The sequence below is a fragment of the Sphaerodactylus townsendi genome, linkage group LG01 (assembly GCF_021028975.2).
Source record: "Sphaerodactylus townsendi isolate TG3544 linkage group LG01, MPM_Stown_v2.3, whole genome shotgun sequence".
NCBI classification, from domain to species: domain Eukaryota; kingdom Metazoa; phylum Chordata; class Lepidosauria; order Squamata; family Sphaerodactylidae; genus Sphaerodactylus; species Sphaerodactylus townsendi.
The window spans coordinates 84,903,435-84,924,544 of record NC_059425.1 but is presented as its reverse complement, the minus strand read 5'-3'; the positions used below and the strand labels follow the sequence as shown (position 1 = coordinate 84,924,544).

Sequence of the window (21,110 nt, the reverse complement as noted above, 5' to 3'; positions counted from 1 at the left end):
CAGGAGGCTAGTGGGTCTACGACAGGGGTAGGGAACCTTTAACACTCAAAGAGCCATTTGGACCCGTTTTCCTTGGGAAAAGAAAACACTTAGAGCCGCAAATAATTTTTGACATTTAAAATAAAGATAACACTGTATATATTGGGTGTTTTTTTACCTTTTACTCCGCTCATTCTGAGAAGCGCATGGATGCAGCAATGATGGGGCCAGCGGCTTGGCCTCGCCGGCCGCCGGGAAAGCGCCCGCCCCGCTCCAATGGGGCAGGCGAGAGGGGAAGCCCGTGGCGTGGCCCAGCCGGCTGCAGGCAGTTGGTGCGCCTGCCCTGCTGCCTGCAGGGTGGGCAAGGATGGGGCCGGCGGCTTGGCTCATGGAGCCGCAGTGCAAGGGCAGAAGAGCCGCATGCGGCTCTCGAGCCGCAGGTTCCCTACCCCTGGTCTAGGATCATGGTGAGGTAGTCCAACAGCTGAGATTCCAAAAGGCCACCACAAGCCAGTCAACAAGGTACAGGAAAACTGTACACCACATCTCTGCCAAGGTAAACCACCACTACTGACGTGCACTTGATGAATGTACAGAAGGTGGTGGCCAGACTGAAAGGGATCACTGTGTACTTGAATACCCAGTCCACACACATAAACCTAAGGAACTGACAGTCCTGTTCATGGATGGAAACGTGGCAATATACGTTGTTGAGGTCAATCACAACAAACGAAGCCCCAGGAGAAGGGGCCGGATATCAGCTAGGGACAGCAGTTGGAACCAGTGGACCCAAAGATACTTATTCAATAGCCTTAGATCTAAAATAAGATATTTTCCCGCTGATTTTTTATGGATAAGGAAATGATGGGGAAAAAAGACCATGGGATTGGAGGGGCCTAGGAATCTCTCTGATAGCTACTTCAGACAAAAAGGACCAAACCTCCTCCTACATTTCTGAGGGAGGAGAAGAGAAGGAAAATTGAGACTTTGAGAAAGTAAACGCAGAGGACAATTCAACACCCAGGAATCAGTAGTAACTGAAGCCCAGAAATTAAAAAAAAATTCACGAAGGAATCTTCATATAGTCAGGCACTATTAGGTTTAATCTTGCTTTGTCCTTTAGAAGGGAAGCAGGGGGACTTCCTCCCTTCCTGAGGAAACTGGAAATGTTTCTGCTGGCCATAGGGGAAAAAAGGATTGGTAGCCTTGTAATCTATCAGAATCTGACAAAAAAATTAGGCCGATACTCTCAGGGATAGTATAGCCTTCTTGGGAAGTAACGAAGCTTGTAGAAGAGTTGGTGTGGTGTAATCCTCAAATATTTGGAAGTTGGAGCAGGAACTATGGAGGTATTCACTAAGTTTGCCTGAGGGTGAAGAAACAGGAACTCACAACCAGCAGGTTGAATCGTGTAGATGTTCTCAACCTTTTTATTGGTGACAATCATTGTGACTGGATTGGCTTAGTGAGATTTGGCAAGCTCAAGAAAACTTTTAGCCATCAGCAAGGTAATGAGCATATTGTCAGGGGACACCCTGATATTCCTCTACCTCCTCAGGTGATGGTGCCTGGTAGAATCAATTGAGAGCCTTTGCCATTCGAATCAGTTGCTCAGAAAAGAGTTTCAAGTCATCTTACAGGAAAATAGGCAGTGGAACTCCAATAATGTCACCAGGGGAAGGATCTGAGTTCCAAGATTCCCCCCCACCCCCATGCCCCGATAAAGAGCCACTGAAAAAGGGATGGATGAAGACCTCTTAGGTTGGTCAGTTGAATAGTGAGTGGTGGCAGACACTTATCCATGGTGGCCTAGTCCTTGGCCAAGTACCGAATCAGGATGCCTGGACTTCATGTCCCTTGGGGCTGAAGTGGAGGATTGGTGCAGCACTTTCTCCAGAAGCATAGGTTCCTGGTGCCAAGTTAGAGAGCCCCCCCCCCCCCCCACTCCAAGATGAATTGTAGTGTCAAGATAAGGATCTGGGCCGGCTCATGAACCATCAGTGCCAAGTCAATGGTGACCGAACCCACCAATGAGAAGAGGAGGGTGATGGTGCCAATGTCTGTCCTCCAATGATGAGGAGGCAAAAGAGAAAAGGCATCTACAGTGGCGATCCCCATGCCAGTGACTCGGCAGGGGGAGCTGTAAATAGGGAGGGAATGCTGGTCAGGGTTAGAGGATATTGCTCAGGAGCTGCCTTGTGCAGCCGCACAGGCTGGGATCTCTACCCCAGTGCCAGCATTGGAGGGTGCCTGAGATGTTACCGCAAAGAGGGGTGCAGTCAGATTCGGGGAGAGACCACCTGCACATCCTAATCCCCACAAGAACATGAGCAGGATCAGGGCCATGAGGCACTCCGGCAGCCATGAAAGGTAGTCTGCCACTCATGAGAATGGCTCCATACTGGAGAAGCGCTCCAGCAGCAAGGCGAGAGGTTTCTGCGCCAGCTCGATGACAAGACCTCCCAACACCAAGATGATGATGATGATGATGATTATTATTATTATTATTTGGGTTTATAAACCGCCCTCCCCCGAAGGTGTGTCATTGTTGGAGACCACTTCACAACCAGGGATGTGAAGGATGTGGCAGCGTCATAGCCTGACACCAAATGAACAGGGGTTTAACTCATGCAGGCGTCTGGAGGAAGATCGGTCCCAAGGCGGAGACAGAATCCAGCGACTCAGCGAAACAGTCTGCCCAGCAAAACAGCCTCGCCAGGCCGGAGAAGTTGCCCCAAAAGAGACTGTGATCCCCATCCCCACCAAGAACTGAGCCATGGAGATGGGGATCTACAGCAGGTGCTAGCAGTTAGGCAACCGCGTTGGGAGAAGTGCTGTTGCGTTTAGAATGTTCCTTACCCCCTTTCTTGGATTTCTTTGCAGGAGGCTCCGTGGTCGCTTTGCTCAAAGAAGGAAAGGAGGTGTCATGCTGGGAGGGCCACAGTAATAAAGAAGCAGAAGGGGAACCGGTAGATATACTCCACAAGGAGATCCAAAGGTTGGGGGCCAAGGAAGCTTCGTAAAAGGCCACCTTTTAGGTGCAAAGCCTGGACTTGGTAGGCCTTGGGCATCAAGGCTGCACAGGCCTTGCATGTCAAGGGAACATGTACCTCGCCAAGGCAAAGAACGCATTCTTTTTGGGTTTCCTTCTTGTCCATTTTGGCCCCACAGGAGACACAGTTTTTAAACACAGCTTCTTTTTTGGGTTCTATCGAGAAGATGACAAACCAATCAGGCAGAAAAGTCCAGAGAAGAGCACAGGAACAGCAGAAGAACTTCCTCACACCTTGAGGTAGAAGAAGAACTGAGGGGATGGCACTCCTCCCCCTCCCACCACATGACTGTTTGTGCAGGAAACTCCTTACACAGTGTGGGAGAGGGGAATGTCTTTTTCCTGTCTAGCAACAGTAACAGAAGATTGAAGAAAAGATTTATAATCAGACCATGGCTGGCCTGCACAAGCACAGTCCCAACATGGGCCTGCACTGAATGCCTGTGATGATGAACTCAAAGAACCCTACTGACTGTAACAAATCCTCACCCTTCTTTCTTTGCCACATTTGTCAATGAGTCCCAACATCCACCTTCTTCCCCTACTATGCAGTATAATGAAAAATTTGCTAAACCAGGAGTGGGGAGAGAGAGGACAAAATATGAAGGCTGGTAGTGGAGCAGTCATGAAAAACTGCAGGCTGTTAAAGAGATGAAAGAAACACTCTACAAATTCTGGCTGCCCTTTAGTAGCCACCTACAATTTTGTGGTCATCAAGACTCCCAACTCAGAGAAAGATGAGAGTTTTGTGTGAGAACACACTGATGAGGATATTAAGGATTATCCCATTCCCCAAATGCAAGGGGTATATGGAAGCTGGGGAAAAAGCCAATGGCAGGTTGAAAAGGGTTATTTATTTTTTAAAAAACACTTTCATAATCTAACAATCAAGCATCCTATAAGTATTTATTTTCTCCCCCTCTTGAATTTGTTTCAAGTTGCTTCCACGCTCCTGAGCACATTCTCCCTCTAGCCAGCTGTTCAGAAGAAATACAGGATTAAAAAATTGCAATGTTGCAAAAAAATTAACTAGTTTGTGACACACTATCTGCAAGAACAATTCAGCTTTCAGCTAATGTGTGCTGCAGTCAGAAAGCTAAAGCCACTAAATACTGCTCAATTTAGGGCATTTGTATAGAAATACCATCAAGAACAACTGATAAACCTTTAAAGTGTTATATTTCTAAACACAGGTTGACAAAAAATTATACTGACTCACGGCAAGACCAAGTCATATGAGTGCATCAGTAATGGGGGACATCATTAAGAAAATGGGCAGACATGTCAAAGTAAGGGTGCTTTCAAAATCACTGTTATCATATACCCTCTTCAAAAGGAGGCTTAAAACTATTGCACACAACAGATCTCCAGTACTGCTCTCACTTCTGTATGACACATGTTTCTTTTTCCAAATGGAAGCACTATTCGAATCCTCTGCTATTTGGGGCTTTCTTCAGAGTCTTACTATGGCTGAACAGACACTTTTGTATTCATCACTTCACAGTGAACATGCACTCGAAACTCATATAACAAACTCATTATGTGTGAGAGAATGCATATTTGCCCTGAGTAACCACCTTAACATATGCTAAAGAAATTCTTTTTAAAAAAAAGTTAATTCAAGATGAGTAACCATGACAGTCTGCAGAAGTAAAATAAAGCAAGAATTCAGTGCTATTTAGAAAATAGCAAAATTTATTCCAGCATACACTTTCAGAAATCAGACCTCACTTCACCAGATGTGTGGTTAAAATCCACAAGGCTGATTGATTTATATTAAAGTCTGAAAACAACAGAAAAGCAAGAGAAGAGACGTTTTAAATTCTGTCTTTGTAACACAATCCAAGCAAAAGAATAATCAATCTACTCAGACTGACAAGAAAGCTTCACCCATAAAATAAAAAATTTAAAACTTCATACTCAGAAGGTTTAAAAACAAGTATTTCTCAGTATAATTTAAGAAACAATCAAGGAGTCAATACTTCTTGTTAACCTTTTTTGTGCATATTTTGAGTAGACTGTATTACAAGTCAGCAGCAAAGCGCATGTCATTGGAGACCTTGTTTCCTATGTTTTTCTAATCATTGTGCGTATGACTGTAGCAGAAAATTATGAAGGAAATAGGTACACATTAATCCATTTATACTATGTTGGTATTATGCAATAGAGCTACATACACCAAACTAATAATAATTTGATTAAAAGGGCAATGACAAGGTAAATGCCTCCTATACGAGAAGATAAATGTGAATCAGTGTCTTAATAACAGAGAAATGCATTATACTTGTTCCACAGCAAGAAACTGAATTCTTTTGAAATGTTCCTAAAACCTTGCAAACTAACAATCTGTAAAAGCCAAAAGAACCATTTAAAAATCTCCATACATAAATTATTGAAGTAGTACCTGCTGGCTCTTGGCAAACTGTGCTAATTGATCTTTGGTTTTGAGATGTGAGTAATGAAGAAAGAGAGAAGATACATTTAACACCTATTTAAATATCCATTGTTTCAGGATTCAACACAGAACTATAGTTTATTAGAATCTATATCATACATTCACTCATCCAAAAGAATTAACTGTATTGAATTCTGATAGGAGTTCCTGTGGGATATCAATTTATCTTATTAATAAAAGTGAAACACTAAGCCATAAACAGCAAACCAAAACTTTGCTTTTGCAATACTATTCGTGGGAGGACAAATAAGCTGCACTACAAAAGGTGAAGGAAAAAGACAAAAGGAAAGTTGGGAACAAAAATGGAGTTTCTAGACATAACCTTGATCAACACTGCTTCCTTTTGCTTGAGGAAACAGTCAGAGCTCAGTGTAGTGTTCTATGATTAATTTCATCCAAACTTATATGACTCCATAGAATCCATTCACCCTATTAAAATTGTATCGCTTATGCTATCCTATTTAAACACCGGCTTCTACATCACTTTATATATCAGGTTCACCCTAGTAATACATTAAATTAACAAGGTAAAATATCTATCTTATTATTTTGGCAGGACAGTCTTATGCTTACAATGTCAGTATGAAAATACTGTATCACACTCTTTAAGGAAAAGATATATAGCAAATAGCTGTGTTATTTTTTGGAAGTTTAAAAGCCAAGTTTTAAACAATGTATAAATTGCTTGCAAATAAAAGGAACCCAGTTAAATAATGTCAGAGTTAAATAAAAATGGCAAGAGGGCACACAGTAATTTCTTTTACAGTATAGAACAAAAAGAAACATCTTGATAAGATATAGAATAACACTATGAGATGGGCTCCTGACTAGCCAAACTACTTATTTCTTCCTCCTGTACTCATAAGCCTTACAGCAATGAGGATATAATACTTTGTCAGATCCTCCTTTCTTTAAAATGGCAAAAGTCTTGTGCCCTCTTGCCCAAGGCTGTTGTGCATTCAACAGAGAGCAAAAGTCAGTGCCAGCTCTAAATGTGTCACCACTCTTACAATCAAGAAAAGTAAACACTTTCCAAGTATTGGGTTCTCATAGTCAGAGTTCTCTAAAATTCTGTATTCAGTGACTGATCTTGCATTTTTCAATTGAAAAGTCATTTCAGACGAACCTGAATGAAAACTACCTTGCTAGGGTAGTCAAATGCTAAACTTGGTACACTCACTTCTAAAGAACAGAATATATCATAACTTAACTTAAAATACACATACTAAAAATCTATTTAAAATGACAGTTTCATTCAAAGACTCTTCTATACAACATGCAAACATGGGTTTACAATTGTTACACAGCGAGGCTGTACCACAGTGTTTCCTCTGAATTATGATATCAGATTCCTGCTGTAATCACAGTACCTGATCACAACTATCTCATATTTGCCTATATACAAGAACAACCTATATTTTAAATTATTATTTTTATATGAAAACTCTTTAAGAATACTGTTTTCACTGGTCCTCCCAACACAATCTTAATATGAGGTACAGATTATTTAAGAACTCACTAGTTATTCTTTCAGGACGAGTGATTATTTCAGCAAAAGAGAAAAAACTCATGACAAAGTGTATTTACTGACAACTACCAATTAAATGGTATGAAATATTTGATCTGATGTTATTCCTAGTGTTTCCGGTACAGCTGATGCATAACTGCTGATATCTACATCCTTCAAGAAAGACCTCACTCGACAGATGAAGTTGCTTACAATATTTAATAACAAAGATGGTAGATAGCTCATGCCATTTGACTATTCAACAATATTCCTTTTGCAGTTATTCAAGTAGTGCCTTTAACAGATTTTTTCAAGCCAAGGAATCAGATTTATAACTGTGCAAGAATCTTGTTAAGGAATCAGTCCGGACATTTTGAAAATAACATTCTGTATTATGTCGTGTGTTTATAGACAGCACATGCTTTACTATAAAGAACAGACTATTCCTAATGGCCAGTTCAACACAGGCATGAGTGAAAAAATAAATGTTTTTGATAACATTTGCACATTACACAAACTACCAGCTGTCATAGCTTTTCCAATAAGGGGAACGTGCCATATGAATTCCATGCAACAGCGAAAAGTATGTGAAAGAATTTCTTCCTGCATCTTGCAGCAGTATTTTACAGCAGAAATTATTTCTCTATATTAGGTATACTTCTTGAAACTCAGGGTTATTAATTCAACAGGATTCAGATTAAAGGAAAGCGAATTAAACCTAATCTAACCTCAACTGGGAAAAGCTCAATGGCTTTAAAGGAGCTTTTCCAGTCCAACTTCACACTTTCCAATAGCGGAGAGCAAACGCCCGCTATTCCCCTGCCAAACTAGTAAGGCTGGGCCAGGCAGCCATGTCCTTCTCTTTCGAAAGGAGAAGTCCAGAACAACGAGTTTCCCATAGGCGAGTTTACAAAAGCCGAGCCTTCAGCACGACAGCCGGCAGTCTAAATCTGGTAAAGCTGCAAGCCTCACACCGGGGAGCGGAGCTGGGGCAGACCCAACTCTCCGCGGGTCCCCACGCCGCCCCTCCTCCCCTCCTCCACCGACCAGCGGTTTTACCTTCATGATGAAGTCGGGCTGCAGGAGAAAAACCCGGACGAGGCTGAGCTGCCGAGACTGGACCTGAAATTTAAAACAAAGCACTGAGCCAACGCACCACCCCCTTTGCACCGGGGCGCGCTCTGCATGCCTCTGTGTGTGTGTGAGAGAGAGAGAGAGAGTGCGTGTGCATGGGGGGTGGGGGGAACAGAGAGATTCCGCCAAAGGTCCCCCCCCCCGATCTCCTCCCCACATATGCCCCCTTTTCCTCCTCTCCCCTCCGGCTGCAGCAGCCGCTTCCTCCCCGAGCCTCGCACACCTCGGCTCGGCTTCCCCGCTTCGCCGCTGCCGCCTTTGACGCCATTTCTGTCAGAGGAGAAACTTGCCACAACAACAACCGCTTCTTACCGCCACCCCGCCTGCAAAGCCCCTCTCCGGGCACCGCCTGGAAGCGACGAGCCCTTCTCCTTCGGTTCCCGGGAAGGGAGGGGCCGATCCCTGAAGTCAGTGGAGGAAGAAAGAGAAGCGGGGGGAGAGGGGGGTGCACAGCCGGGACTGAGGCGCTTTCTCGTCTGCACAGGCACACACTTCCCTGCGGGAGGGGAGGCTTCTCCATTGTGCTCGGGCAAGGAGCGGAGATGGGGGCGGCTCCGCGAGCCACTGCTTTTTCTCCTCTTCCTCGCCATCGTCTCCCCTGTCCCCCCACCAGCACCCCAAGGCCACGCTGCATCCAGGAGATCTTTTCTGCAACCTGCCCCCCTGCCCCCATCGAGAGCTGACTCCGCGGCAGGAGTTTCAGCAACAGCCGCAGTTCCTCTCCCAGGGCTGGTCAGCGGCCGAAAAGGCAAGGGATCGGGGGCGGGGTGGGGGGGGGACGACGACGGGGGGAGCCTTTTCCTTCCCTCCCTTCGGCCCTCGCAGGCGGCTCCGGGGCCTCATCCCCGCCTTTCCTCCTCCTCCTCTCCCTCTGGAGAGCCGAGGGCTTCGGATCCGGAGGGGAGGGGGAGACCCGCGAGTCCCGCCGCAGCCTCAACCAGGAGAAAAACAACAAACCCGGAGCGCTTCTCCTGCCGCCTCCCTCGCATCGCCCCTGCAAAACAGCCCCGGCCTCCGCCGAGAAGCCCGCCGGCCACGGAGGCGGAGAAGCTCTTCCTCGGGGCTACCTTACCTTTGTTCCGCGGCTGTTGCCCGCCCGCGGGTCCCCCCTAACTGCGGGGGGGGGGGAGGATGGAGCCTCCTCCCAACACAGCACTCGATGATCCCCTCTCCGAAATCCCGAAGAGCCCCGACAATCCCTGGCCAAGCGGAGAAGACAGGCAGCGGCGGCGGCTCCCGCCCTACAATGGCAGGGGCCAGTCCCTCCCGCCCGCCCGCCCGCCCGCCCGAACCCCGGTGGCGACGGCGACCGCTCTGCTCCGAGCTGTTCACTCCCCCTCCCCCAAGATCCGAACGGTGACTGACAGCTCATGCCCCGCCTCCCATCTGCCTTACTTGCCCTTCATTGGTCCCTAACGCACAAGGGCCCGCCTGCTTTCTAACGCTATTAGCCTCTCTATCAGAAACACTGATGTAATTCTCACACCAATTCTATGGAAACAGAGACATGGCGGCGTGGTGCCTTCTGGGTAACAAAGGTTTTCATTCGCCTTTTTGCCGCCGGCTGCAAAGGGACGCTTTAAATTGGAACTACAAGCACCGGAATGCACAGAGAAGACAGGAGGAGAACTAGAAATGTAGGGGCGGGGGAATAGAGTGAGGGGGAGAGGGAAAGCGAGCCAAGTAGAGCTTATAGGAGGCATAGGAGGAGCTCGCGCCTGCGCCAAAAAGCCCCGGTGGCGTATTTTTCCCCACCAGGCGAAGGTGGCGATTGAGGCGGAAGGGGGCGGGGCTTTATGCCTGTTAAGGGTTGGTCTGACACAGACCCAGAAGACTGGTGGAGCCGGCTTGGTCAGGGCCAATTGCAAGGACCGGTGGAAGTGGCAGCAGGTATGTAGTTGCCGCTGCTGAGCCGTCCCTTATAAAAGGGGTCCCTTTTGCACCGCCTGTTCCGTGCGTCTGTCCAACCGGGTCAGAAAAGGGGGGTTGTGTTTCATTTCACCTCCCCCCCCCACGCAGTTGCCGCCCAAGTGCACGCGTTCACGAGGCTCCACCCTCCCCCCCCCGCCCCCATACAGGCCATTATAAAAAAGGAACTGATGCTTCGTTTGAGGGCGAACAGTGGTTGCTGCTCCTCGCCTGTTTCTGGAGCAGAGGCGGCTGCTGTGCGCAAGACGGGCTGCTTTTCTTAACCTAGTGCTAGCGGAACCGTCCGCCATAGTGAGGGAGAGGAGGAAGGCCGTTGTTGTGGCGGCGGCTTTCCCGGTGGTACGATTTATGGGCTTGTGTGCAGATCCGTCCTGAACATCTAAAAATGCGTGATGAAATGTGTCTGCTGATTGCTTAGGATAGAGTTTTGATACAGTCGGTGTACTTGTGGGAGTTACGTTGTCATTGAGTTTCTGATGTTGCGTTGAAAGCCAGCCCTTTTTCCAATAGAGGCAACTTCTGAAGCTGTCAGATTTCGAGGAAGGCTGTTGTGTTCGAGAAGGAAGCGCAGGAGGGTACGTATTGCAAGGTCTTTATTTCCCCCACTTGTAATAGTGCATCCAGCTATGCAGTGGGGAGCCCAGAGTTTCCCTTTATTATATGAATGGATTGCTGCAAAAAAATGAATGAGTTTAATATTTGTTGAGTGCCTCAGAAAGAGGCTTACAACCTAATATATGCATCGGTCTGAATTAACTTAAAAATCTGGTGTAAAAACCAGTAATTGTGGTCTGCCTGAGAAGCAAGTTTTGAGCAATGGGATGAGAACCACTCAGCCACGCTCTGGTGCTGTGTTGTCCAACATAAATTGTACTTCCAAGTATTTGCCAGGCCTTAGTATGCTTTGCGACACACAAATCTGTGTAACCGCAGTGTGAAAACACATGACTAAACCATTACAGGGTATTCTTCTTCTTGTATTCCAAACTAGTAGTTCCATTGTAGAAGAAGAAAAAGTGAAGTCTCAAGTTCTAGAAGTGGTCTAGCTTCTTTCAGCAGTTTATAGCTTGATCTCCTAAACGGCTGTAACTGCCAATTTATTAGGATGACGTGGTGCTGCAGATTGTATCTCCATAGACATTAGCAATTACTTTTGGATCAGTCTAGCTGTACATTCGACATAAATGTGAAGTAATGAGTAATCACCAAAAATGTGTACTTGTGGACACAGATTTTCTTTTATATACCCTGTGCTGATTAAGTGAATCAACAGCTGTGCAGTGCTTCTATCTGAACGATGTGATAGTGAGAAATCAAGGTGATAGACTGCCACACGGCTTGGATTATAGTTGGCTATTGAATGTGGGTTGAAGCTAGCAAAATGTTTACTTGTGACAGTTACAATTTCCCTTAAAAATTCAGGTCACAGTTAAAACTCACGGGCTTAGTAGTTAAAGTGGCATATGTTGTTCTCAAAATTGAGCAGAGAATTTGTGGTACGTTATGCATCCCTGACCTGGATAGGCCCAGGCTGGCCTGATCTCATCAGATCTCAGAAGAAAAGGAGGATTTGGATGGGAGAGCTAGTATTTGGATGGGAAACCTTCAAGGAATAAAAAAAGAACTGCTGCTTCGTTTGAGGGCGAACAGTGGTTCCTTCTCGCGTGTTTCTGGAGCAGAGGCGGCTGTCATAAGGCGGTCTACTTTCTTAACTAGTGCCTAGCGGAACCGTCCGCCATAGTGAGGGAGAGGAGGAAGGCCGTTGTTGCGGCGGCGGTTTTCCTGGTGGTACGATTTATGGGCTTGTGTGCATAGGTGTCCTGAACATCTAAAAATGTGTGATGAAAAATTTCTGGTGATTGCTTAGGATAGAGTTTTGATACAGTCGGTGTACTTGTGGGAGTTATGTTGTCATTGAGTTTCTGGTCTTGCATTGAAAGCCAGCCCTTTTTCTAATAGAGCTAACTGGCTATGGGTGAGAGGAGGCTATTTGTGTTGAAGGAAGCCTTGGGAAGTCCTGCGATATTGCAAGGTCTTTATTTCCCCACTTGTAATAGTGCATCCAGCTATGCAGTGGAGAGAGCCAGTTTCCCTTTATTACTGTGAATGGATTGCTGCAAAAATGAATGGAAGTTTAATATTTTATTTGGAGTTACCTCAGAAGGGCTTACAACCTAATGTATGCATCGGTCTGAATTAACTTAAAAATCTGGGGTAGAAAACAGTAATTGTGGTCTGCCTGAGAAGCAAGTTTGGAGCCAGGGGATACCAGGGTCCTGATGCAGAGGCAAGCAATGGTAAGTCACCTCTGAACATCTTTCGTTGAAAATCCTGAGGGAGTGCCATACGTTAGATGTGACTTCACTGTCTGCATTGTTCATTACTTTTCTAGCTTTTCTTTTTAATACATGCATACTGTTTGCGTATTGTAGTACAGATATCAGCATGCTGTATTGTATTTGAGATGGAGACTCTTGATTCATTCACATTTATTATCTGTATAACAGAATATCTGGGGTGATTTGTTTTCAGCCAACACAGAATGTGTTTTTCTTGTATCTATTTGTCAGGCATTTATTTCCTTTTTTGATTCTGGTGGATTCTTAGGCACAGAATATAAACCTGTAACTTCAGTTTTGGAGAAGTGTGATGTGTGAATACAAACTATTCACTGTTTAAAGTGGATTTTCATGAGCCTAAACCAATTTAAGTGCAGCGTCTCCAAGGACTTGGAGACTTAATACTGGATAGTTAGTGCTGAGCAGCTCAGTTCTAAATAAGGCTTTGTTCCACTTCACTGCAACGGAGCTTTTACACTTTCTTGTACTCACCACTTCAGTGTGCAGATATTGTCTATGAAACTATTGAGATGCAGTTAGATATTCTGTTGACTGGCAAATGGTATCCTGGCACGCCCAGGGGTTGCTGAGTTGGTGTGGGACCATATTACTGTTGCAGGTTCTGTATTTATCATGGATGAGAATAATTGTTTCAGTATGAAGCAACTTTGTCTGCAGTGCAGCAAAAACATTGAAGGTGAAAGTGGGTAGACGGAAAAGGCCAGATCATGCTGGAAAACTTCTTCTTCCTAGCGTTATCCCACCAATGCAGTGTCCGCTGCTCAGATTTTTAAATGCCACTTTAAAAAGAGGCTCCGTGCCACCATTTATTGCAATACCCTTCTCCTGAAAGCTGTCTCCATAGCATTCTGTGGATTCCATCTGTAGGGCTATATCAATGTGAAAAAAGAGGACCAAGTCACCACTCTACAGATTTCCTCCACTGGTGCCTTTGTGGAGAATGTTGCTGTGACCCTCGTGGAGTGCAGCACAGTTTTTTCCAGTAAGTTCTTGGGATTCATATGCCCGCTGGATGCAGAGCTTGACCCAGCAAGCTATTGAAGCTTTTGATGCCTTCTTGCCAGTGTTGGTGGGTCCATACAGCACAAACATGGTGTCTGAATGAAATGTGTCCTTCATCTGTTTAATATAGATTATCGATGCTCCACCCGTGTCCAAAGTGTGCCGTTCTTTTTTCTTGGGATGTGCAAGGTTCAGGCAGAAGGAAGGCTGGATCACCTGCTGATTGATATGAAAATTAGACTGCACTTTAGGCACCAAAGAAGGGATTGTCCCCTGGAGTCTACAGCTGTTGGCTGGGTTTCTGGAGCTTAATATGACTCATGGCTCCTGGCAATTTTTTTTGCTCCTACCCTCTGTTTCCCCGAATATAAGAGCATCCCTCTCAAAAATAAGACATAGTAGAGGTTTTGCTGAAGTCTGAGAAATATAAGGCATCCCCGAGAAGTAAAGACATATAGCAAAGTTTTTTGTTTGGAGAGCATACATGCCAGGATTTGAACAGAACTTACCCGAGAAAAATAAGACATCCCACAAGAAAATAAGCAAGATACATAACAGCATCTTTGGGGAGGCAAAAAATTCAATATAAAGACACTGTCTTATATATTAGGAAGCTCTGGGAAACACGTAATGTTTCCTTGCCCTACACTGGAGTCTTTGGAAACACACAGTTCTTTTTGTACTGAAAGCACTGCCAACTCTAACACCCTTCTGGCAGATGTGATGGCAACTAAAAATGCCACCTTCCAAGACAGATGGATCCATCGTCAGGGCTCTCAGAACTCTACCCAAGCTCCATGTGGGGTGTGCTGCTGGTTTTGATAGTTGTGTTGCTCCTTTAAGGAACCTCCTCACAAAATTATTGGCTGACAGAAATCTCCTGCCATCCAAAATCCCCACCAAAGCTGCCGCCTAATGTCTCAGAACATGTGGCCTTAGGTCCAGTTTCCAGCCATTGAACAGAAACAGCACAATGTCCCTGTAAGATGGACTCAAAGGGTTAACTGCCCCTTTTACCCAGCAACTAAAGGATAAGCCGGGTAGAACTGTAAAGTCTCTTGGGTGGCAGTCTCCCCTGAAAGCTTGTAACATTATGTCCACCAGCTCTTCCAGGAAGCCATAACCTCTCAATAGGCATGTTGTGAGGTGGAAGCATGTAACATCTGGATGAAGGATTGGCCCCATGACATATGATTGTTGTGTGCTGCTCGTCTCAGTGGGAGTGCCTTAGTCAGGCGGACCAGATCCAAAACCCACACCCTCCTCTGCCAGTGAGAGACGATCAGCAGCACCATTGTCTGGTTGATCACTCTCCCAATCAGAGGTGAGGGAAGGAAGGCACAGTGTGTCCCTGAAGGCCACTTCTGAAGGAGGGCATCCTCCCCTTCCACTTGTGCCTGTCAGAATGATGAGTAGAATCTATATGAGTCTTTCAAAACCATCTTTCTAGGTCCTGGAAGGCTGACTTGTCCAGTAACCTTTCTCCCTGATCCAGCAATTTTCTGCTTGGCCAGTTGGCCTATATATTTCCCACGCCCCTGATGGACAGCACATTGCACTCTGGCCAGCTCAGAAGAATGAGGGCTTCCTTATGAAGATAGTATGCTTGGATGTCCCATTGGCGATCCACACGATCTTCTGCTATTGTGTTGTCCATTTGTATCAACACATGACAGCTCTGGATGTGATTCTGAAAGGTCAACAGACCCTTGTGGATCACCCTCAGCTCCAGCCAGTTTGTCCTGTTTTCCTGTTCCTTGGTTCAACATGTACCCTGGGCCACCAGGTCTTGGCAGTGGGCACCCCATTCTGACTTGCTGATGTCCAGTGTCACTACTATCTGTGGCAGGGGCATAAGAACACTTTCCTTCAAGCCTGAAGCATCTATCAGCCGAATCTTTCTCCATAACATTGCTGGCAGTTGGATCATTCTGAGCGGTTTGGGGCAGCGGTCCTTCTGGTAGGGGAGAAGGGTCTGTTATAATGGCTTCACATGCAGACAGGCTCAAGGGATGATGTCTGTGGTAGAAGGCCTTGGTCCATCACATCTTCCTATTGAGTGCACAGTACCCAGATGGCCTGTCTGATCTTCGACTGCTTTTCTTCTGATCAGAAAACTTTGCCCACTGCTGAGTCAGTTTTTGCCCCCAAATGAGCACTGTTTCAGATCAGATCTAGCGGACGCTTTCTCCTGTTGATTAGGAACCCATGCTCCTTTATCCAGTGGTGGGATTCTATTAATCTAACTACCAGTTCAGTAGATCCCCCCCATCGCCCCCCCTTCCCCCGCCTCACACTTCGCTGGCTGCTGTGGAAGGGGATTGGCTTCTATCACTGCAAGGCTTCTACTGGGGTCTGAAAGCGAGGGGGCCGTTCAAAGTCCTGGGGAAACCTGATGCCAGCACCAGGCTTCTCCTGGGCTGTAGCAGCCCCCTCGCTCCCGCTGCCACGGCAGAAAGCAAGGGGGCTGTTCAAACTCCCGGGGGAAGCCTGGTGCCTCCGGGGCTCTAACAGCCCCCTCACTTTTCCCTTCCCTGGGGTGGTGCAATGCAGCCGGTTCGGCAAACTAAGCTGAACTTTAGCTACCGGTTTTGGCGAACTAGGGCGAACCGGCTGAATCCCACTTCTGCCTTTATCAACTGAATTGTACTTATCTTGTCCTTTAGTTGGGCACTCCTTGGCTCTGACCTGAGGAGGATAATGTCCAGGTAAGGGTAGCAATGGATTCCCTTTGTCCGCAGGTAGGCCACCACCACCAGAACTTGGAGAGCACCCAGGGGGAAGGAGACAGGCCAAAGGGCAAGGTCTTGTATTGGAAATAGAGGACTCCCAGACAAAGGCATAGGTAGTGCCATGAATAGCGGTGAATAGAGATATATAATTATTCCTCCCTCAGGTCTGTAGACATCAGGAAGTCATGGTACTGGATCATCATAGGATGGCACAAAGATTCCATTCAAAACTTCCTTTTTTGAACCTACAGGTTGAGACACTTAAGATTGAAGATAACTGTCCACTGTCCGAACTTCTTCAGAACAACAAAGTCAGGTGAGTACACTCCCCTGTTGCCCAAGGTGGGGACACAGTCTCTCAATAATGTGTGGAAATTAGCTTAAAGCAGACTGCTTATTTGAAAGAGGCTTGGATAAGGAATCTTTAATACCAATTTATACAGAGATTAGCTCTCAGGTTCCTAGAGCAGTAGGAGCTGGTCCCTGTGGTCTCTTCCTTTGATGCAGGGATGAACGGACCTGTCAGACTCGGTCCTAGCATTGTTGTCCCCAGAAGGATAGGAAGATGAAGAGGGCACAGCCTTCTTTTTATCCTTCATCTCCACTAGTGCCTTATCCAGCATGGCGTTCCTGATTTGGTCGATGGGTCCACTTTCCTGTTCTGTATCCATGAATTGTGGTGAACCAGCATATTAATTATTTGTGTCCTGATGCAAAACTTAATTGTATCCTGAGACACATCCGCCACTCTCTGTATTTTTCGTAACGATCTCACAGTGGCAAGGAATGCATCTGGGTCCTCAAGTAAGTCATCAGCCCACTTTACTTTGTCACGGGTGAAATTGGTCAGAACTGCTGAATCTCCAATGGTCAGGATACAACCTCTTGAGATTTCTTCAGCTCTGCTACATTTTTACTGTCAACTGAATCCTTGAGGACATTGCCACCATCTTTGGATAGGATCACTCTGGAATGCAGGGCCATTATTGGAGCATTGACTAGGGGCACCTTTAGGTCATCCATTGAATTCTGTGTCAGCACATAGAATTTCCTGGCAATCATCCCCTGTGCTGAGGAGTTGCCCAGATTTGCCCCTTTGAATATCTTGTCAAAAGACTCTGGGAGGGGACACCATGAGGGTGACTCTGATGCCTGCTTGAAGCCTCTTGTGTCTAAATGTACACAGGAAGAGAAAGAATCCTCAATCTGATATTTTGATGTGGTGATGACGTTCTTCAGTAGCCTTTGAAAATGCTCCGCCTGAAATAGTTTGGCTGAGTTGTTGTGGGTTTCATCCTCCGTATCCTCCGTATCAGACCATTCAACTTCTTCCTTATCAGTTTATAGGACTGCTGATGATCTCACTGACTCAGAGTCCAGCAGGTGTTGCACTGTCTCCCAAATGGCTCTATGAGGAAGAGAAGAGTTTTGGATTTACACCCCTCTTTTCCTCTCCGCCCAATAGATACTTTTGAGATGGGCTGAGCGAGTTCCAAAGAATTGTGACTAGCCCAGAACCACTCAGCAGGAACGTGTAGGAATGGGAAAACAAATCTGGTACACCAGATAAGACTTTGCCATTCATGTGGAGCAGGGGTCTTTAAACTATGGCCCTCCAGATGTTCATAGGCTACAATTCCCATGAGCCCTACCACTTGGCCATGCTGGCAGGGGCTGATGGGAATTGTAGTCTATGAACATCTGGAGGGCCATAGTTTGAAGACCCCTGATGTGGAGGAACGGGGAATCAAACCCGGTTCTCCAGATTAGAGTCACCTGCTCTTAACCACGACACCATGCTGGGTCTAAATGGGCAAGGGAGTGTTTTCTTACCGTTCTGGAACATTTTGCAGGAGATCGAGTAGATAGAATCCACTCCTGTTCCTTTGCTGTCCTCCTCTGAGATCTCATCAAGCCTGGGCCGCTTAGGGGCAAGCACTTGGCCAGGGAAAGCCTCCTCTGCTAAAAACGCACCCTTGCAGCTATGTGGGGGAGGAGGGTCTTTCCCTGCTCCTTTTCCTGGTGCCTGGCTCACTGCCCGCAACTCAATCTGCATCCCACATTCAGCTATCCAGCCTCCTGGCATGGCTTGTTGTCTGCCTGCAAAGGTTGGTGGCCAGGGAAACTCCTACTCAGGACCAGGCCATTGCTCATTCTGTGCAGGAAAAAACGGCATAGCCACCTTGTTGAGTAAGCTGTTTTGCTGCCTTCCCTCCCAAAAGGGAGGCTGAATTGCAAGAGACTGCCTTGGGAGGAAAGAGCCCAATGTGATTAACCTGCTGCAGTTAGGGGTGCTGATGGGAGAGGGGGAGAGAGAGCTCACTGCCTGAGCCCTTCGGGGGTAGGGCGGTTTACGAAATCAAATGAATAAAATAATCTTGCCTCGGAACTGCTTGTCTCCAGCTTCATCTGGGGCACTGAAGGCAGGCTTCTATCCCCAGGACCTGGAGGACCATTAGCGCTCCATGTGGTAGTCTCGTTGAAGCCAGGGACGGTTCCAGAGCTTCTGGAATCCCTGCCCAGGGCAACTCCACCTGACCAGGGGATTGCTGGTCTCCCATCCCTGAAGCCTCCGGTGAAGAGAGCTCTCCTTAACGGCATTCTTTTTCTTTTCAGAACTGCTCGTAAAGGGGTCTTCACATTTTTCTCCTGGACATGGTCTTTGAAGAGTTTTTGCAGTTAAATTTGGTGAAGCTAGGAACTAGCAACTGTCTATGCCAGCAGGGCTACCCAGTCTGGAGGATGCATTCCTCATCGCCCAGGAGAGCTTACAAACATTTTCATAGCCCTGCCTGAGCCTATTGGAGGTGTGACCTAACTAGCTTGGAAGACTTAAGCCCCACTGGTGTAGAATCCTTTTATTTTGTTCTTGCAAAGATGCAACTCAGGTTTTGCACTGTTAGCACTTTCCAAGAATATCTTCTTCATATTGGCCTGTACGCTGTGATAGTTTCCCTGCTTTGTTTTCCTTCACCCTACCCTACATATTCCATTGTGAGATCTGTATGCATGATAAGAAACATATAAACTACAGTATTAGTACCGGTAATTTTTTTTCCTGAACAGACTGACCCACCCTTGGAAATAAAAACCTTAAAAATGGAACAAGTAGAAGGAACATGCAACAGAATTCTGATGGAGCCATATCATTACCTACTTCAGCTACCAGGTAATACTCAATTTGTTGAATTTAGTCAGCATCTGATTGCCATAGCAGTTCTTGTGATCCTGATTGCAATTTAACTTGATTTGTTTTAAGTCGAAGGCTTGGTTTCATCTGTCCTCAAAAGCAGCAGCTATTGCTTACTTGTTCCCATTGCTACCTTGCTATTGCATGTTTTTGCTCACTTTCTGTCTATTTCAGTTAGTTTGTTTGACAAACTTTGGTCTGGATTTGCATTTCATGCTCCTACCCTGCAGTTTTTCTGTGGGCATGTCAAGACCACTTAAGATCTTGTTGAGCACTGATGTGTGCCTTTATCAACCATGTGAGTAAAAGCACGGTGTTGCCTTGACTTGGATTGTCATGAAAGTACGTGGAATTACTAGAATAGCCAATTTACACAATAAACAGAAGCTCTTCTTCTTCTAGCTGAGTGAAACAGTGGCTTCAAGCAGAGAAGTAGTAGTAAAGTTCATTCATACTATGAAGCTGCTGAACATGAAGACCTGTGATGTCCCACAGTCCTTTATTTAATTGCCATAGTCATCAAAATATTTAGGAGTTTCAGCTTCCACACATGTCTGAAAACATTATTCTCACAAACTACTTTCCGGTTTAATAAAAACTCTTGTAATTTAGCACTCGCTAGAAGACAGTTGTCTCAGATCCAACCACTGCCCATAACTCTCCCGTGATGTATGCTTTTGGGTGACAACTGGGCAATTGCCATAAGCACTACTAGAGTGTACTGGCAGCAGAAGCGTATTTGCCTAGGGACGAGGGGTACCCCTTGTCCCCAGGCGCAACAATTTTGGTCACGTGGGGGCCGCCCCCACAGACTGCACCATCATGTGAAGCAAAGCAAGCAGCGCCGAGCTGGCAAGCTGCATTGCTTTAGAAATCGGCTCAGGCTGCCCTAGCCCCGCCCACTCTGGACGCCAGTAGCCCACTGGGCCAGTCCCACCAATCAAACAAGCCACCAGAGTGGGCGGGCGGGGGAGCTCCGCCTCCCTTCGACCCAGTGTGCCTTGACTTTTCCGGGCTGTGCGCACACAAAGATCCTTCCCTGCTGATTGGCCAGTAGCAGCAAAGCCGGGAAGGGAAAGTGAGGAGGCCCAGGAAGAAACACAACAGCAGCAGCAGGCACAGGCATGTGGCACATGGAGCGGGCTCGGGCTTTTGCCTCCGAGTCCTGCCTGCCAGTGCCGACTTCAGCAGCCTGTGTCCTCCCTCGCAGCCACCTCGTGCCATAGGTTTGTTTAACTTGTTTTTTCCTCCCGATGCCCATTGCTCCCCCCTCCCACCCGCCCCAACAGGCAGACCACTGGCGGTTTCGGTTCCTTCCTGTGCCCGCCGCCGGTGCCAGGCCGCCGTGGGCGCCCTCGAGGAGAAGCAACAAGCGCTCCTGCCAGCCTGTGAGGCAGAGAGCCCAGGACTTCCAGGGGCGCTGGTTGCTTCTTCTCGAGGGCGACCACGGCGGCCTGGCACCAGCGGCGGGCACGGGAAGGTTTGTTTTCTTCCCATTGCTCCCCCTCCCCCCACAGGCCCATCGCTCCCCCCCACCGGCGGCTTCGGTTCCCTCCTGTGCCCGCCGCCGGTGCCAAGCCGCCATGGGCGCACTCATGGAGGGGCAGCAAGCAGATGCAGAGATAAACACTCCCCCTGCAATCACCAGCATCTTAAAACTCCCAAACTGGGGCACCCCAGTCCACTTACTTTCCCCAGTTGCCAAGAAGAAATCGAAAGGCTTACGTGGAAGGAAAGGAAACCCCTGCCCTGGCTCTCCTCCCTCCCCCC

The 21,110-nt window shown here is 46.9% G+C and overlaps 2 protein-coding genes across 11 annotated transcripts in view; one reads left to right on the top strand and one right to left on the bottom strand.

Moving 5' to 3' along the window:
* The window catches only part of ARID4B (AT-rich interaction domain 4B), a 118,350-nt gene extending 108,836 nt beyond the window's left edge, over nt 1-9,514 (bottom strand). For 3 of the 4 annotated variants that reach the window (XM_048485794.1, XM_048485804.1, XM_048485813.1), the window contains exons 1-2: nt 9,200-9,514; nt 8,053-8,115 (exon numbers count right to left, since the gene is read on the bottom strand). In XM_048485794.1, the coding sequence (XP_048341751.1) occupies nt 8,053-8,115; nt 9,200-9,499 (363 nt within the window). In that variant the 5' untranslated portion in view covers nt 9,500-9,514. Of the gene's footprint in view, nt 1-8,052; nt 8,116-9,084; nt 9,176-9,199 lie in introns of those variants that run through there. The other variant, XM_048485822.1, reaches the window with a different exon arrangement.
* Nucleotides 9,515-9,637: 123 nt separating this feature from the next.
* The window catches only part of LOC125426969 (geranylgeranyl pyrophosphate synthase), a 14,897-nt gene continuing 3,424 nt past the window's right edge, over nt 9,638-21,110 (top strand). The window contains exons 1-5 of one of the 7 annotated variants that reach the window (XM_048485936.1): nt 9,755-10,017; nt 10,567-10,631; nt 12,275-12,353; nt 16,402-16,466; nt 19,217-19,319. In XM_048485936.1, the coding sequence (XP_048341893.1) occupies nt 19,250-19,319 (70 nt within the window). In that variant the 5' untranslated portion in view covers nt 9,755-10,017; nt 10,567-10,631; nt 12,275-12,353; nt 16,402-16,466; nt 19,217-19,249. Of the gene's footprint in view, nt 9,657-9,754; nt 10,018-10,479; nt 10,632-12,274; nt 12,354-16,401; nt 16,467-19,216; nt 19,320-21,110 lie in introns of those variants that run through there. The other 6 variants (XM_048485926.1, XM_048485906.1, XM_048485890.1 and 3 more) reach the window with 6 other exon arrangements.